At 40.6% G+C, this 15,470-nt stretch overlaps 1 protein-coding gene across 3 annotated transcripts in view; it reads left to right on the forward strand.

Moving 5' to 3' along the window:
- Positions 1-56: 56 nt before the first annotated feature.
- Positions 57-15,470, forward strand: part of si:dkey-246g23.2 (solute carrier family 66 member 2) — a 71,846-nt gene continuing 56,432 nt past the window's right edge. Inside the window, exons 1-3 of one of the 3 annotated variants that reach the window (XM_064930077.1) lie at positions 57-427; positions 5,165-5,423; positions 5,646-5,779. In XM_064930077.1, coding sequence (XP_064786149.1) covers positions 5,215-5,423; positions 5,646-5,779 — 343 coding nt within the window. In that variant the 5' untranslated portion in view covers positions 57-427; positions 5,165-5,214. The remainder of the gene's footprint in view (positions 428-5,164; positions 5,424-5,645; positions 5,780-15,470) is intronic. The other 2 variants (XM_064930079.1, XM_064930078.1) reach the window with 2 other exon arrangements.

The following is a 15,470-nucleotide window of genomic DNA, read 5'->3' on the forward strand; positions in this document are numbered from 1 at the left end:
CACTGATTATAATCCCGTGCCTTTCACGTGTGTACACATTAAAACTAGAGGTTGGACTCAGAACACTGTGAACTGCATTGTAATGTGACAATAATAAAGACACCATATTTGAGAAACGAATCATCATTGTGTCATGCAGTGACTCCCATAGATGTTTTCCCATAGCCAATAGTTGCGTTGGTTGAAGTCAAATTGTGAAGACAGTATACTGTATACGGTATATCTAATTTGTCTATGAACAGGTTGGAGCGCATGACTGAGGAGTTGTCAATAAATCTGCGCGTAAATGGAAGAGGTATGTTCAGTGGAACAACGCCTGCAACCGCAGTATATTTGAAGTAAATAGAAAGTTTTTTTTTCTCACTTTCTATGTTACTGAGTCATTGTTCAGGATATTCGAAGACCGTACGCGTAACCGACCATGCAGGTAGGCCAGCTGCCTAAAACCTAAAGGAAAATGTGCACGTTTTCTTAGTGTACACAATGTACATCAATTTCCTCCTAGCGAAACTGTCGATGGCCGTCTATCGGCGCGCACGCTGCAATTATATATGTTTCTATGGTCTTGTATTCTTTGGTAATTTTTTCTTTCACCGTGTTACCAGTTTATTATCCTGTCGATGTACAGATTACTTACTACATTGCCCCGGGAATATTATCTCAAGGACAGTTTCTGCCAGGTGTTTAGTCAATCCAAAGGGATTTAAATTGAAATGAGGGAATCCATTGCTGGGTGATGTCTTTATTCCTCAAGACAAAATCTGGTTTCTTCACTTGTACAAAAAGTTCAGATTTTGGGTAGTACAGGCACTAGAATATTTGGAATTTTTCATGCAACTAGGTAGGTATATGATAATTAACCTGTACGTTGAGGCATGTTGAAGCCCAACCCCTACATGCTTTGCTTACATAAGTGTTTTCCCCCAAGTCTTCCAAATACAGGTATCCTATTATGACAAAGACATTGAATGAAAGCACACCTAAACTCTGTAGCGTAAAATCACATGGTAAAGAAAATACTGGATCATTTTCTTTTGGGTATTATTGGATAGTCTATCAGTTATTCGCTGTAGCTTAATGTTCAACTGAAAAAGTAAGCAAAGAACATTCAACTTGTGACCTTTTGCTCAATTTTAATGACTCGGAGCTGTTACACACTCACGTTTCACATGCTGCTCGATACGAAATTACAAAATGTAGATTTTCCCCGACAGACTTTGAATGTCACCAAAGTATATATTGCCTGTGAAATGTCACCCACTCTTTCTGTATTCCCAGTTCCTTCTTCCTTTTGCCTGCCGTCCCCCGACTGAATGTTTCATTGAGAGGAATCCTGGAAGTATGACATGATCTGGTAGAAATCATGTCATACTTAGACACTTAGTAGAGCTGAGTTATGCAGAGTAACGGACGTGTTAATGTAATTAAGTATCTCTGTTTATGCTCTAGATGTCTCGATCAGTCACTCTGTGGGGACAGTACATTGCATCAATATGGGCCTTGTGGTCTACATTGCTCAGAACAGTTCAACAGCCATATTTTCTTCAGCACACCCTAAAAAGAGCTCTTTGTACAGAAAGGGTGGTCAATCGAATGTATTTATAAAGCCCTTTTTACATCAGCCAATGTCACAAAGTGCTACACAGGAACCCAGCCTAAAACGCCTAATAGCAAGCAATGAAGATGTAGAAGTGACATTTTGTTGTTTCAATATTCTTCCTCTGGTTTCCTAGGGAAAAAGGTGGACTTTTGTTTTCTCGACCCTCTCAAAAGTCATTTGAGAGATTGGGCCAAAGAGAGGGAAGACTTTAAAACAAAACAAATAATTGTTTATCCAATGTAAATACTGACAGTTCTGTATACATTATATTTAAGAGGGCTCCATATTTGGCTTCTGCAAATATTAAGACAACGTGCTGCATTTTATGTAGAGGAGACTAGTAAGAGAGAGCATTATCTATCGAATGCTCTCAATGGAAAAGGCAACTCAAGTGTAGTGGTATGTATAGTAGTAATGTTAACTGTAAAATGGAAGGACAATAGTAACAGCTCATGGACTGTTCTGGAAATATTTGCATTCTCAAAGCATTAAACCCTTTAGCAGCAGTTCTGTGTTCCAGCAAAGAGAGGAAAGGCAGAACGTGTCAGAGGGTCTGTCTTCAGGGTTATGATATAGCAGTGTTGCTTAGAGGAAAACCTTGGTTTCTTTACAGGTTTGCGACATTAGTAATATGCCAGAGGGCTTTTTGGGATATCCTTCATTCAGATCAGGGTGTGAGAGAATGGGTGTGGGTGGCAAGTTGACTCATGTTTTAAAGGTCCAGTGCAATCAAAAAGGTTATTTTCGTGTGTTATATACAGTACCTGTCCAAACTTTTGACACATACCCACTCATTACGGGGATTTTCTTTTCTTTTTGCCACAGAGTGAAGGAAAAGCAGCCAACAAGTGCTCAGCATATGTGGGAACTCCTTTGAGACTGTTGGAAAAGCATTCCTCACGAAGCTGGTTGAGAGAATGCCAATAGTGTGCAGTGCTGTCAAGGCAAAGGGTGGCTACTTTGAAGAATACAAAATGTTTTGATTTGAATAGCACTTTTTTGGGGGGTTACGACATGAATCCATATGTGTTATTTCATAGTTTTGATGTCTTCACTGTTATTCTACAATGTATTAAATAGTAAAAAAATAAAGAAAAGCCCTTGAATGAGTAGGTGTTCTAAAACTTTTGACTGGTAGTGAATGTACAGTTGAAGTCGGAAGTTTACATACACCTTAGACAAATACATTTAAACTCAGTTTTCACAATTCCTGACATTTAATCCTAGTAAAAATCCCTGTTTTAGGTCAATTAGGATCACCACTTTATTTTAAGAATGTGAAATGTCAGAATAATAGGAGAGAATGATTTATTTCAGCTTTTATTTCTTTCATCACATTCCCAGTGGGCCAGAAGTTTACATACACTCAATTAGTATTTGGTAGGATTGCCTTGAAATTGTTTAACTTGGGTGAAATGTTTCCGGTAGCCTTCCACAAGCTTCCCACAATAAGTTGGGTGAATTTTGGCCCATTCCTCCTGCCAGAGCTGGTGTAACCGTGTCAGGTTTGTAGGCCTCACACACGCTTTTTCAGTTCTGCCCACAAATTTTCTGTAGGATTGAGGTGAGGGCTTTGTGATGGCCACTCCAATACCTTGACTTTGTTGTCCTGAAGCCATTTTGCCACAACTTTGGAAGTATGCTTGTGGTCATTGTCCATTTGGAAGACTCATTTGCGACCAAGCTTTAACTTCCTGACTGATGTCTTGAGATGTTGCTTCAATATATCTATATAATGTTCCTACCTCATGATGCCATCTATTTTGTGAAGGGCACCAGTCCCTCCTGTAGCAAAGCACCCCAACAACATGATGTTGGCACCTCCGTGCTTCACGGATGGGATGGGGTTCTTCGGCTTGCAAGCCTCCCCCTTTTTCCTGCAAACATAACGATGGTCATTATGGCCAAACAGTTCTATTTTTGTTTCATCAGACCAGATTACATTTCTCCAAAAAGTACGATCTTTGTTCCCTTGTGCAGCTGCAAACCGTAGTCTGGCTTTTTTATGGCAGTTTTGGAGCAGTGGCTTCTTTGCTGAGCGGCCTTTCGGGTTATGTCGATATAGATAGTTTTGTACCTGTTTCTTCCAGCATCTTCACAAGGTCCTTTGCTGCTGCTCTGGGATTGATTTGCACTTTTCGTGCCAAAGTACGTTCATCTCTAGGAGACGTAATGCATGTCATTCCTGAGCGGTATGACGGCTGCGTGGTCCCATGGTGTTTATACCTACGCACTATTGTTTATACAGATGAACGTGGTACCTTCAGGTGTTTTGGAAATTGCTCCCAAGGATGAACCAGAATTGTGGATATTTACTACTCTTTTTCTAAGGTCTTGACTGATTTCTTTTGATTTTACCATATGATCTCAAGCAAAGAGGCACTGAGTTTGAAGGTAGGCCTTGAAATACATCCACAGGTCCACCTACCAATTGACTCAACTTATGTCAAAAAGCCTATCAGAAGCTTCTAAAGCCATGACATTTTCTGGAATTTTCCAAGCTGTTTAAAGGCACAGTCAACTTAGTGTATGTAGACTTCTGACCCACTGGAATTGTGATACAGTGAATTATAATCTGTCTGTAAACAATTGTCTAAAAAATTACTTGTCATGCACAAAGTAGATGTCCTAACCGACTTGCCATAACTATAGTTTGTTAACAAGAAATTTGTGGAGTGGTTGAAAAACGAGTTTTTATGACTCCAACCTAAGTGTATGTAAACTTCTGACTTCAACTGTATGTATGTATCTTTCTACACTGAGGTTGGAATAATACTGTGAAATAGCGGAGGTGCATAATGATGGCAGCCCCCATCCACTTACCATAAATACCTTGTTTTGCCGTATTGTAAATTGCTCTCCGTTACTCTTTATTTTTTATATGATTATTAGCAGAGTGTACATGATTTACAGTTTATCTTCCAGATCCTGTCAATTTTAAAAAACGAAGTAGATTGTGCTGATGTATTGGCACATTGAACGATATCACGCTCCTTAGTTGAAAAAGTGGATAGTGCTTAGTGGATAGTGCTAGAACAATGACGTCATATCTGAATTCTACCATTCTACCATGTTCGCCCTCGTGAAAATGATAATGCCTCTTTAGTGTAAGAGCTGTTTGAAAAGCCTGTCTGAAATTTCAGCCTGTTTTGGTGGGCTGGAGTTTTGGCCTGCTTGGTGAAATCACCAGGCAGTAAATTAGTTAATAGACCAATAAGAAAGAGTTTCTAACTTCTCTGCCAATAATGGCTAGTTTTCAGTTTTCCCCTCCCCACTCAGATCAACCCAGACAGTCTTAGCAAAATACTTGTCTCTTTGCTAAGAGCTATTGTTGTCATTTTTGACCATTTTAATTGATAATCACAGTAAGGTTGTTAGCCAGAAATAATTTTATATTGAGGTGTATTGGCATTGTTGTTGAGTCTTGACTGAGTGGGAGATGGTGCAGTTTGTTGGTAACTCATCTTTTAAGAGTACAAAAGGGTGAAGGTAAAGTTCTCTAACAACACATGTTATTTATTTCTAAGCTTGGTCATCAGGAGTATCTGTTTGTCCACTCCACAGGGCTGGGTGTGACTGAGGCCAGGCTGCCGTCTGTGAGGTGCTAGCTAGAGATGGACATTGAGGTGGGCATCCTGGAGGAGGACATGGAGGGCTCGTGGACCTTACTGTCGTGGCTGGCCTCCTGTGTGATGGTGTTTGGAGGGGCCCTGCCTTACGTGCCTCAGTACCAGGAGATCCAGAGGAGCAGCAACACTGAGGGATTCTCCACCCGTGTTTGCCTGCTGCTGCTCATCGCCAACATCCTACGCATCTTCTTCTGGTGAGGCCAGGGGAGAGAAGGGTCACTGGGACAGATTTCAAAGTGAACAGAATAAACTATTGAATGCTCACTCACATGTTGAAACAAATGACTTGGGAACATACAGCAGTTTGCAGGTTATCGTGTTTACATTAAACATATGCATAGAAAAAAACTATGTTTTTTGAGCATTGTCTGTACAGACACTGAATTTTGATTAGTTACCGTAATGTCTACCTACAGGATAGGGAAGCAGTTTGAACTGACTCTGCTCCTCCAGAGTGTGGTGATGATCATCACCATGCTAGCTATGCTCCACCTTTGCTGCAACATCCAGCAAGCCAATCGGATCAGCACCAACCAGCACCACTTCACAGGTAACCAAACCATAACCACATCAGGCATATGTCCCTACTTGTAGGTTACTGTAAAAACACATGTATTACACATTTATTAAGTCCCAACCATTAAGTCCACACACTCTTTAATATCACCTGAGAGGCAATAGATATGGCTAAATATGCTGCATGTACAGTACTTGCCAATTACAGCTCATCACATTTGACAAATGATCACTCATCACATACAATACATATAAGCCTATGTAGTGGAGCTCTGTTTCAACACTGAGCTCTTGCCAAAAGGGGGGGCCATAGGAGAAGGTATAATCACTTGGGCCTCTGGAATATCTTTCTTGTTCTATTGCTCACTTGCTCTCTTTCTCTCACACACTCTATCAGTCTTACGTCATTTCTTGTTTAGATTTTTGGATGTTATAGATGTTTATGTTTACGCCTGGGGTCCTTTTGAATTAAGTGATTTTATTATTATTATTTTTGTTATTATTACGAGGATTATTGTGAGAAAAGGGGAAATGTTGGATGGAATAATGCATATGGCTGTCACGTAAAAGAGAACAGCGGCTGGGGTCAGCGGAGCAGTGGCTGGGGTCAGCGGAGCAGCGGCTGCTCCTCAACTCTCGGTTGAGAGTCGAGGAGCAGAGTTCCGAAAGAGATTTCTACTTTTCAATTCACGTTACATCCTTTCCTTACATTTCACGGTGGCAGGGTTTTTACAACTAATGCCGGTTTGCCAGAGGCTGATGCCGTGCAGGTGTTTGTACCCATGCATATACATATACACACACTCTCATTCAAATAAACACATACAAGAACACACAGTAGTGCCAGACCTGCACACAAACATATAAAGTAGGCATTGCTGTTATGATTTCAGTTCTCCTTGATGTCCTTTGTTTTAAATTTAGTTTTTATTTTTACATTTTTTGCATTGTTTGCTGTTTTCTTCTGTCTTTTCCTTTTTTCTCTTCAGTTCATTCTCTTGGTTGTTGGTGGGCAATGGAATTAATTGTATATTTTTTTTCGGGGGGGGGCTGTGGGAGGGGTCTCGAATGGTTGAGGGAAAGCTATTGGGGAACTGTGGGGAGATCTTGGAGGGTTCGGGATTCACAAGATTGTGATGATGAAAAATATATGTCATAGTTTACTTTTTCATCACTATCATGCACACGCATTTTCACACACAAGGATGGCTCTGTTGCGGAAAGACTGATACATGTTTGATAGTGTCTTGATGCTGTATTGTTTGTCCTTCATGTTCTAATGCTTTAATGTTACCCCTTGTGTTTTTTGTAATAAATAATTATAAAAAAAGCAAAACAAACACAACATTCTTGGTCCGCAACTCAAATTGACCATAACTATCATAATGGCCACTAGCACAAACTATTTAGCAATCGGACAACTTTTATTTTGAAAAGTACAGTATTACGATATTAAATCATGCAACCAATCCATAGTAAAACCTTTAAATAATATTACACCCTTGAATAATGCAACATTCCACAAGCATGTGCAGGCAAATAAAGGGTTTATTTTCTAAATTAGCTGACAATACACCGCTGACTCCTACTCGCTAACAACATGCTTCATGATCAAGTAATGTTAGCATATCGATAATGAATGCTTACCCCTTCCATACGACTATAAAAGTAGAGTAACGCTGTCATAGTGTCGTACATATTATTGTAATATAGGCTACACAGCTAGGTAACGTTAGCTAGCGAAACAGAATCATTTCTATATCTTCACATAAACATGCTGGCTGTAGCTGAATGCTGACATTTAGCTGAACCATAGCTTTGATGGTTGCTCTTAACTTTAATTCGGTAGGTAGTTTAAGGTTATCTTAGAAAAAAAACAGGCTTCATTTGATCAATATCAAGTCATATGAGGTAAAAGCAAATTGCGAATTTTAAAATATGAATAATTCCCTGGGAAGTTGATTCATGCCTGGACCTTAGTGTCACAGTGTGGTCTAGCAACAAACAAACAAAACACTGCGACATTTACAGAATGTATCCGGCTGTTACTAGTTCAGGTAAAACCTCAAAGCTGTTTCAAATCATTGCTTTGCTATTATGAGTTGACTCAATGAGACATTTCTGTTTAGAGGGGGGCGGGTGTCGTGCGTTACCTCTGAGGTAGTGGTCGAGACGTGACAAGGTCACAAGTTTACATTGCAGTACATTTGTAGCATGTATGTAAAGACCCTTTTAGAGTGACTGGCTGTACTCTAGTAGCCATTGTACTGGGGACCCGGGAGGGCCAGAGTCTGTCCAAGTTCATGCTCAGTCAGCTTTTATGGACTGGATTTATGGGTAATTATGTTTGCACACAGATTTTAATCTCTTTCAGCACAATTACAGAGCCAATCTTAAGGCAGCTTTTTATTAGGCTGCAGACTGAGAACTAAATGAAATCTCGTAATATTCCAATAATTTAAAAGTTATTAGATCCCTAACTTCTTGGCACTAATAATGTACCTTTTCATGTTGATTGATTACTGAAGAGAGGTTAAGTTATTCATGGTGAGGTTATTCATGGTGTAGATATCGGTGAGTAAGTATGGGGTGTGTGTACCCATGCGCGCGTGTCTGAGATTGTGTTATACTGTAGATAATCCTTACTGGGGATGTGAGAGCGAGTGTGTCGGAATGAGAGTTTAATTTCCTGGTAGTCTTGTCATGAGTATTGTCTTCTAAGGCAGAGTTCCAGACTGTCTCAATTTGTTGTCCCCTGTTGGGAGCTGGAGAGTCTCACTATTTACTCCATCCATTCTCATCGTGCTCCCAGGAGCTCAGCATCCAAACCAATAGAGAATTCTGTTTTGACTGCTCCTAATCACCCTGTCCACAGACACTACAGTAGACTGTCAACGACACAAGAACGCTACTTCCTTCTGCTGAAGGGCAGGCAACGTGTCTGATTTCAGAGGGGATGGAGGGGTGTGATGGTATATACTCAGAATAGCCCTTAACCCCCCACCTATCCCCTCCCCTCGCTCCCCATCTGAGACCTGCTAATCACTACTGTACTTTCCTTACCTCAGGGACATCCAGCTCTATGGCAGCCAGCACAGCAGCACCTGTCCCCATGTAACCGTACCACATACAGTGGTTGCTCCACTAAAAGTTTTGCGATTATGCTGCGGACTTAGAGGTAATTTGTGGTTAAGTACAGTACCCTGCGTCACCACTTCATTGCTCCAGACCAGTGCTAAAGGGGAGTTGGAGCACTGATTATGCTTTTGGGTCCTACTGTGTCTCCAACTGACAATGAATGGGCGACATAAACCTAAACAGAAACTTATAATTGTGCACGACTTCAGTAATACTTACTAAAACTGTTGTTATATTAAGGTTTTTATGCTTTTATTTTGCTCTTACTGTAGTACTGTAGGCCACTCCCGACCAGTCATGTTGTACAGCACCTGAGTGGCGCAAAGGTCTAAGACACTGCATAGCATTGCAAGCTGTGTTGCTACAGATGCTGGTTCAATACCCATGCTGGCCTCATGAGATGTCTGTAGGTTTTTGGTTTCTCTCCCTCTAAAAATGGAAATAAATAATTCTAAATAACATACTGGCTTTATTTACAAATTAGTAACAATGTATCACCCCATGTTTAAGAATGGCCTTTTTCTCAATCATTTTACATTATTTAAAAACCATCATCTCCAAAATATTGTTTTTTAAACCAAGCGATTATTATTAATTTAGAATTATATAAAAGCCCCTTGGATATTCTCACAGATATATTATTAACCCTGTTATTAGCAGGACAATACAGTTGAAGTCGGAAGTTATACGGAACATATACCTTAGTCAAATACATTTAAACTCAGTTTTTCACAATTCCTGACATTGAATCCTAGTAAAAAATCCCTGTCTTAGGTCAGTTGGGATCACCACTTATTTTAAGAATATGAAATGTCAGAATAATAGTATAGAGTGATTTATTTGAGCTTTTATTTCTTTCATCACATTCCCAGTGGTCAGAAGTTTACAAACACTCAATTAGTATTTGTTAACATTGCCTTTAAATTGTAGCCTTCAGGTTACAATAAGTTGGGTGAATTTTGGCCCATTCCTCCTGCCAGAGCTGGTTTAACTGAGTCAGGTTTGTAGACCTATTCAGAAGTTCCATAGTTATTTAAACTACATTTTAGTTGGAGTTAATAAAATTATGATTAAACTACTCTTTCAAAATGCAGATGTTTATTTAGTTATGGATCATTAGGAATAACTGGGAATAAATATCACTGAATTACAGATATTGGAACAAAGTTGTCAAATTGTTGCTTACTGGAAAATACTCTTTCAAACACACATGGTCACGTTGTACTGCGCCATTGTGGCTATTAGCAGGTAGCTGGACAATAGACTTGCCTAGAAGGAGGGTAGGGGAGGAATTCTATCGTGAAATGTATTTCTAAGTTAGGTTGGCTGTATCACAACCGGCTGTGATTGGTTGCAATTTTCAGTTTAATCCATCAGAAAAGACAAAACAAAAAGCATTATTATGTATCACACCTGACGGTGATTGGGAGTCCCACAGCGCACAATTGGCCCAGCATTTCTCTATAAAAAGAAATGAATGTTTTGGCCTTTATAAATATTATTTTGTCCATTACTCAATGTATAGTATTATAATAGCCCATTGTGGGCTATTAGCAGGACAATATACCTTTACCAACACCTCTGTATTTTGATACTTTGTGCATGGGGACTCCTGAGTGACGCAGTGCAAAATGCATTGCTACAGATGCAGGTTCTATACCCTTGCCGGCCACCACCGGGAGACCCATGAGGCGGCTTTTGGTTTTAATTTAGAATCCTCCAATCCTCTATGTGTAAATATTAGTGGAGAGTCACGTCATATTTGTCTATATACTGTAGGCCTACCGGAGGCGACATGAGTCTCACTAGTGTTGAGTAATGTGCTGGTAAAAGTGGTGTAGGTCTTATTTAAAGAGCATGTTGAAGTTCCATCCTAATGGAAACCCAGAGGGTTTTTCGTTTTGCTTGGATTAGAAACACTGTAATATTAAGCAAGTAGCAGTCAAAAGTTTGGACACCTACTCATTCCAGGGTTTCTTTATTTTTACTATTTTCTATATTGTAGAATAGTAGTGAAGACATCAACTATGAAATAACACATAAGGAATCAGTTAAGTACAAATTCTTATAAGGACAGCCTACTCCTTCCGCCCATCGGGGAATTGAACCCTGGTCACCCGCATGCCCGCACGACACGGGGATTCTTTAGCTAAATAGCCCAGTATTGTAGGCTACTCCCGACCGTCACGTTGTACAGCGCCATGTTTTCCGTTCCATCCTATTGGAAGCACAGAGGGTTTTTCCGTTTTTGCGTCTTGGAATAGAAACACCATAATATTAATCAAATGAATTAAGCAACATTTCTTAAAATCAGACACGTATTATATGTGCTTACAAAAAAGGTTTTAAATTCTCTAGTACAGCCACTAATGAAGGCTATCAAATGCCTCTCAAAGATGCTCTCTGGTGGTCAAACTAGCACTAACTAGTATTAATGATACCAGTGGTTCACACTTAAATAACGTGCCATAGAATTCTGCAGCACCATGTAAGCTGCGCCTTAGTACTCTGCAACTTTCAAAGAACAAACCACTGAACACACACACACACACACACACACACACACACACACACACACACACACAACAATAAACCAAAAACACTCATGCAGACAAGTACCTGTGTTGAGAGATGCCATTTAGCTTCCTTTAGTGGGGGTTACCTGAGGTCAGTAGGTAGTATATGTGCATAAGATACCCTAAAGGCACTCAATGGTAAAAAGAAATATGTCCTAGCAGGTGTTTTCTCAGCACATTATTTGGAATAGCACCTCAAGGACTAGTCCATTAAAGTACCACCAGGAAATAATGAGAGAGTGCTGTATAATGTGTTGTAATGTGGACTGCACTACGTTCAGTGTTATTGTCTCTGCTCACACTTGAATGACTTTGCTCTGACTTCCACTGACTGCCCAAAGGCCATACATAACAGGTTGCCCTTATGATGCAGGTTTTAGACGTGGACTGAGGAAAAGGGGAAAAGGAAAAGATGTACAGATGTGTTATTATAACCCTTTTAGCAACTTTTAAGTTGCAAAAATGGATGATGAAGGTACTGTTTTTTTCATGCTGCCGAGTGCTCCAAAATAATGTTTCAAGAATTACAAACTAATTGAAACTGACTGAAAGATGGGGAATTAAATGGAATGAAATGAGCATTTCTCCTCAATACATCAAGGTCCCTAAAGAAAGGTTTACTCGCTTTATTGTCGGTGAGAGTCAACATCATGTGTGACGTGTGTCTGGAGTGGCAGAATGTTTTCTTTTGCAGTTACATTTGCTCTGACTGTTTCTGAAAGACAAAAACAATTATAAATTGTTGTGGACCTGTAAACAGAACGTTTGAATCAATAATGTTTTACGTTGACTTTTTCCCAAACCTAAATATACGGCACTGCCCGTGAATTCTGAAACATTGTCTACTTGGATTACAGTAGGCCTACTTACAGTTGTAACGCACTTCCATGCAAAATATCAACCCATGCGCATCTGTCTGTTCACCTGTTAAATTATACTGCATGTTATAAACTGCTCTCCTTTTCAGAGGCGTAGAGCAAAGACTGGAATTATAATAGCCTGTTTAATAGGTCCAATTAATTGACAGATGCATATGGGTGTTGTATGGCTACTAAGGGAATATGAACTCACTATGGCCAGAAAAGATGAGGAATTTATTCTGCATTGGTTGTGTTATAAATCGATTTTCGCTCCTCTCACTAACAGCAATCTTTTTTCATCTTATTATATTTAGCTACCTGTTTTTTTGTTTGTTATGAATAATAGTGTCATCATATATTCCCCATTTGCACAAGGCTACTACGCCACTTTTGTCTTGCAATTCAATACTTCAACCACTAGAAACTGTGCATACAGATGGTCTAAAGCACATTCTCGCGTCAAGTTCAGTTTTTATTAATGCCAACTTTTGCGTGACCCTAAGCATGATGGGACGTTAACTGCTTAATTAACTCAGGAACCACACCTATGTTGAAGCACCTGCTTTGAATATATGTTGTATCCTTTATTTTGGCAGTTACCTGTATGTACTAATGAATTAACAGAGCCATCTACTGGTCACAACTGCACCCACCATCCTGTCTGTCCATTGCTCTTTGCCATACACTACGTGTAACTGTGTAGAAAATGAGGGAATGGACAGCGGCTGTGTTGTTGACTCAGAGGTAGGCTTCCTTGAGTAGTGATGACTGTGTACAGTGAGTACTTATGCCAGGTGCCTTAGTGGAGTGGTCTGTTTGTTTTGGATGAGTTTGGCTGTGCTGCTCAGTGTAGTTTGGGTCTACTCTACTGCGGGCTGGACTGGGACCGCCAGTCTGTCTGCCGCTCAGGTGTGACCGCTCTCAGCACAGGCTGAGCGTTTATTACTCCCCTGTATTTACACAGAGGTGTACACTGTGTGTAATTAAAGCCTAGATAAGTCAAATGAAGCTAGCGGGGTGTGTAAGTAGAGTACAGTTGGTGACATAAGCTGAATATAATCAGTAGCCAACCCTTCAGTTTTGTTGTTCTTCAGTTGGTTTTGCTGAAGTTAACTTAATTGTTATGTTGTGCTTTTGTCCATGGCTCTGACTGTGTGCTTGTTTTAGAATCATCCCCATGGGAATGTTTGCATAAGCTCTGTTTCTGGTTAGGTGTTGGTGATATGCCTGGGCCCTCTTAAACATGGAGAACTCCGAGTGCTCAGTCCTCTTCTGGGAAAGGTCGAGTCAAACTACTGCCAGTGGCTACTCCCACAGGGTCATATGAATTATTAAAAAGGGCAAGAAACGCAGCAGATAGCCTACGCAGCAGACTGACTTGTAGTTAGAGAGTGTAGGAAGTATCTTCGCGTGACCCCGGTGTTTGTACTTTATTTTGTTGATGTTTTTCATCGACATTTTTGTGGCGCCTTTAATAGTGTCGCACCGTATTGACATTGTGCAGAATTCCAAATCACGGTGCCTCCTGTCACCAATACATATTGACAGTAGCTGCACTGTGGGCCTGTCAGAATACCGTTGGTTATTTGTGGCCAATTTATTTATTCATGAGCTCATCTTTGACCTAAGTGTCCTGGTTCTCAAACCCCCCCACCCACACATACACACACACACAGCAGTGTAAGATGGGAAAACAGGACTTATTACACCAACACCATTGATCACTAGTTCTCCCATGACTCTGACAGTACTGTCAATCCAGAGCAGACAGAGGGCTCTATATGTTTTGTATGCTCCCAGAGGGCTGTCTATAGACGGGCTGCAATGCTACAGCTCCCTGTTAACTACAGTATATCTCAATCCCCTCTTAGCAGACACTATTCTCTTTCTACCACTGTCCCAATTTCCCCCTACCTTCCCTCTTATCTCCAGTCATTGAGGCCTTAATTAATCTCTCTTGTCTTCCCCCCTCTCGCTTCCTGTGAGTCAGAGGATGACAAGGTACAGGTGTGACAGACAGGTTGCTGAAATTGGCTCCCTAGAGCAGTGGTTCCCAACCTTTTTTTAACCTTGGCACACCTTGATGGGATAGAAAATTCTGCAGCATATCTAAAATGTCCCTATTAATTTATTGAGTGGTAATGACCTCCATCTCATCCATTCTGCAAATCATCTATTTTCTGTGACAAATGTTTTTTATAGATTAAACAGGGTTTATTTTAAAGGGAAATGTCTACATTTCTGAACTTCATATTCATCATCTCCAGCACCACCCCAACATATCTGAAAATGGCACGTTTCTATGTTTTGTGGAAAAAAGATGGAGGAAGATAAGTGTTTTCAATGACCTCATCGGTGTGCATTGGGATTTTAACCAATTATGAGTAGGCATTGCCTACTAATTGTCTGTCATTGGAAACACTTGTCCATTTTTTTGACTGCAAGACAAACTCACTATTTTCACATAAGTTGGAGATGATGAATATAAAGTTTCTTCTGGGAAGGCTTCCATTCAGCCACAAGAGCATTAGTGAGGTCGGGCACTGATGTTGGGCAATTAGGCCTGGTTCGCAGTTGGCATTCCAATTCATTCCAAAAGTGTTTGATGGGGTTGAAGTCAGGGCTCTGTGCAGGCCAGTCAAGTTCTTTCACACCGATATCGACAAACCATTTCTGCATGGACCTCGCTTTATGCACAGGGGGATTGCCATGCTGAAACAGAAAAGGGCCTTCCCCAAACTGTTGTCACAAAGTTGGAAGCACAGAATCGTCTAGAATGTAATTGAATGCCGTAGCATTTAGTTGGCACTATTCATTGGGGCAGGTAGCGTTCTCATGGCATCCGCCAAACCCAGATTTATCCGTCGGACTGCCAGATGGTGAAGCGGAATTCATCACTCCAGAAAACACATTTCCGCTGCTCCAGAGTAAAATGGCAGTGAACTTTACACCACTCCAGCCGACGCTTGGCATTGCGCATAGTGATCTTAGGCTTCTGTGCGGCTGCTCGGCCGTGGAAACCCATTTCATGAAACTCCCAACGAACAGGTCTTGCGCTGATGTTGCTTCCAGAGGCAGACGATTGTTATATGTTACGCGCTTCAGCACTCGACTGTCCCGTTCTGTGAGCTTGTGTGACGTACAATAACAC

Source organism: Oncorhynchus masou, chromosome 22 (assembly GCF_036934945.1).
Source record: "Oncorhynchus masou masou isolate Uvic2021 chromosome 22, UVic_Omas_1.1, whole genome shotgun sequence".
Classification (NCBI taxonomy): domain Eukaryota; kingdom Metazoa; phylum Chordata; class Actinopteri; order Salmoniformes; family Salmonidae; genus Oncorhynchus; species Oncorhynchus masou.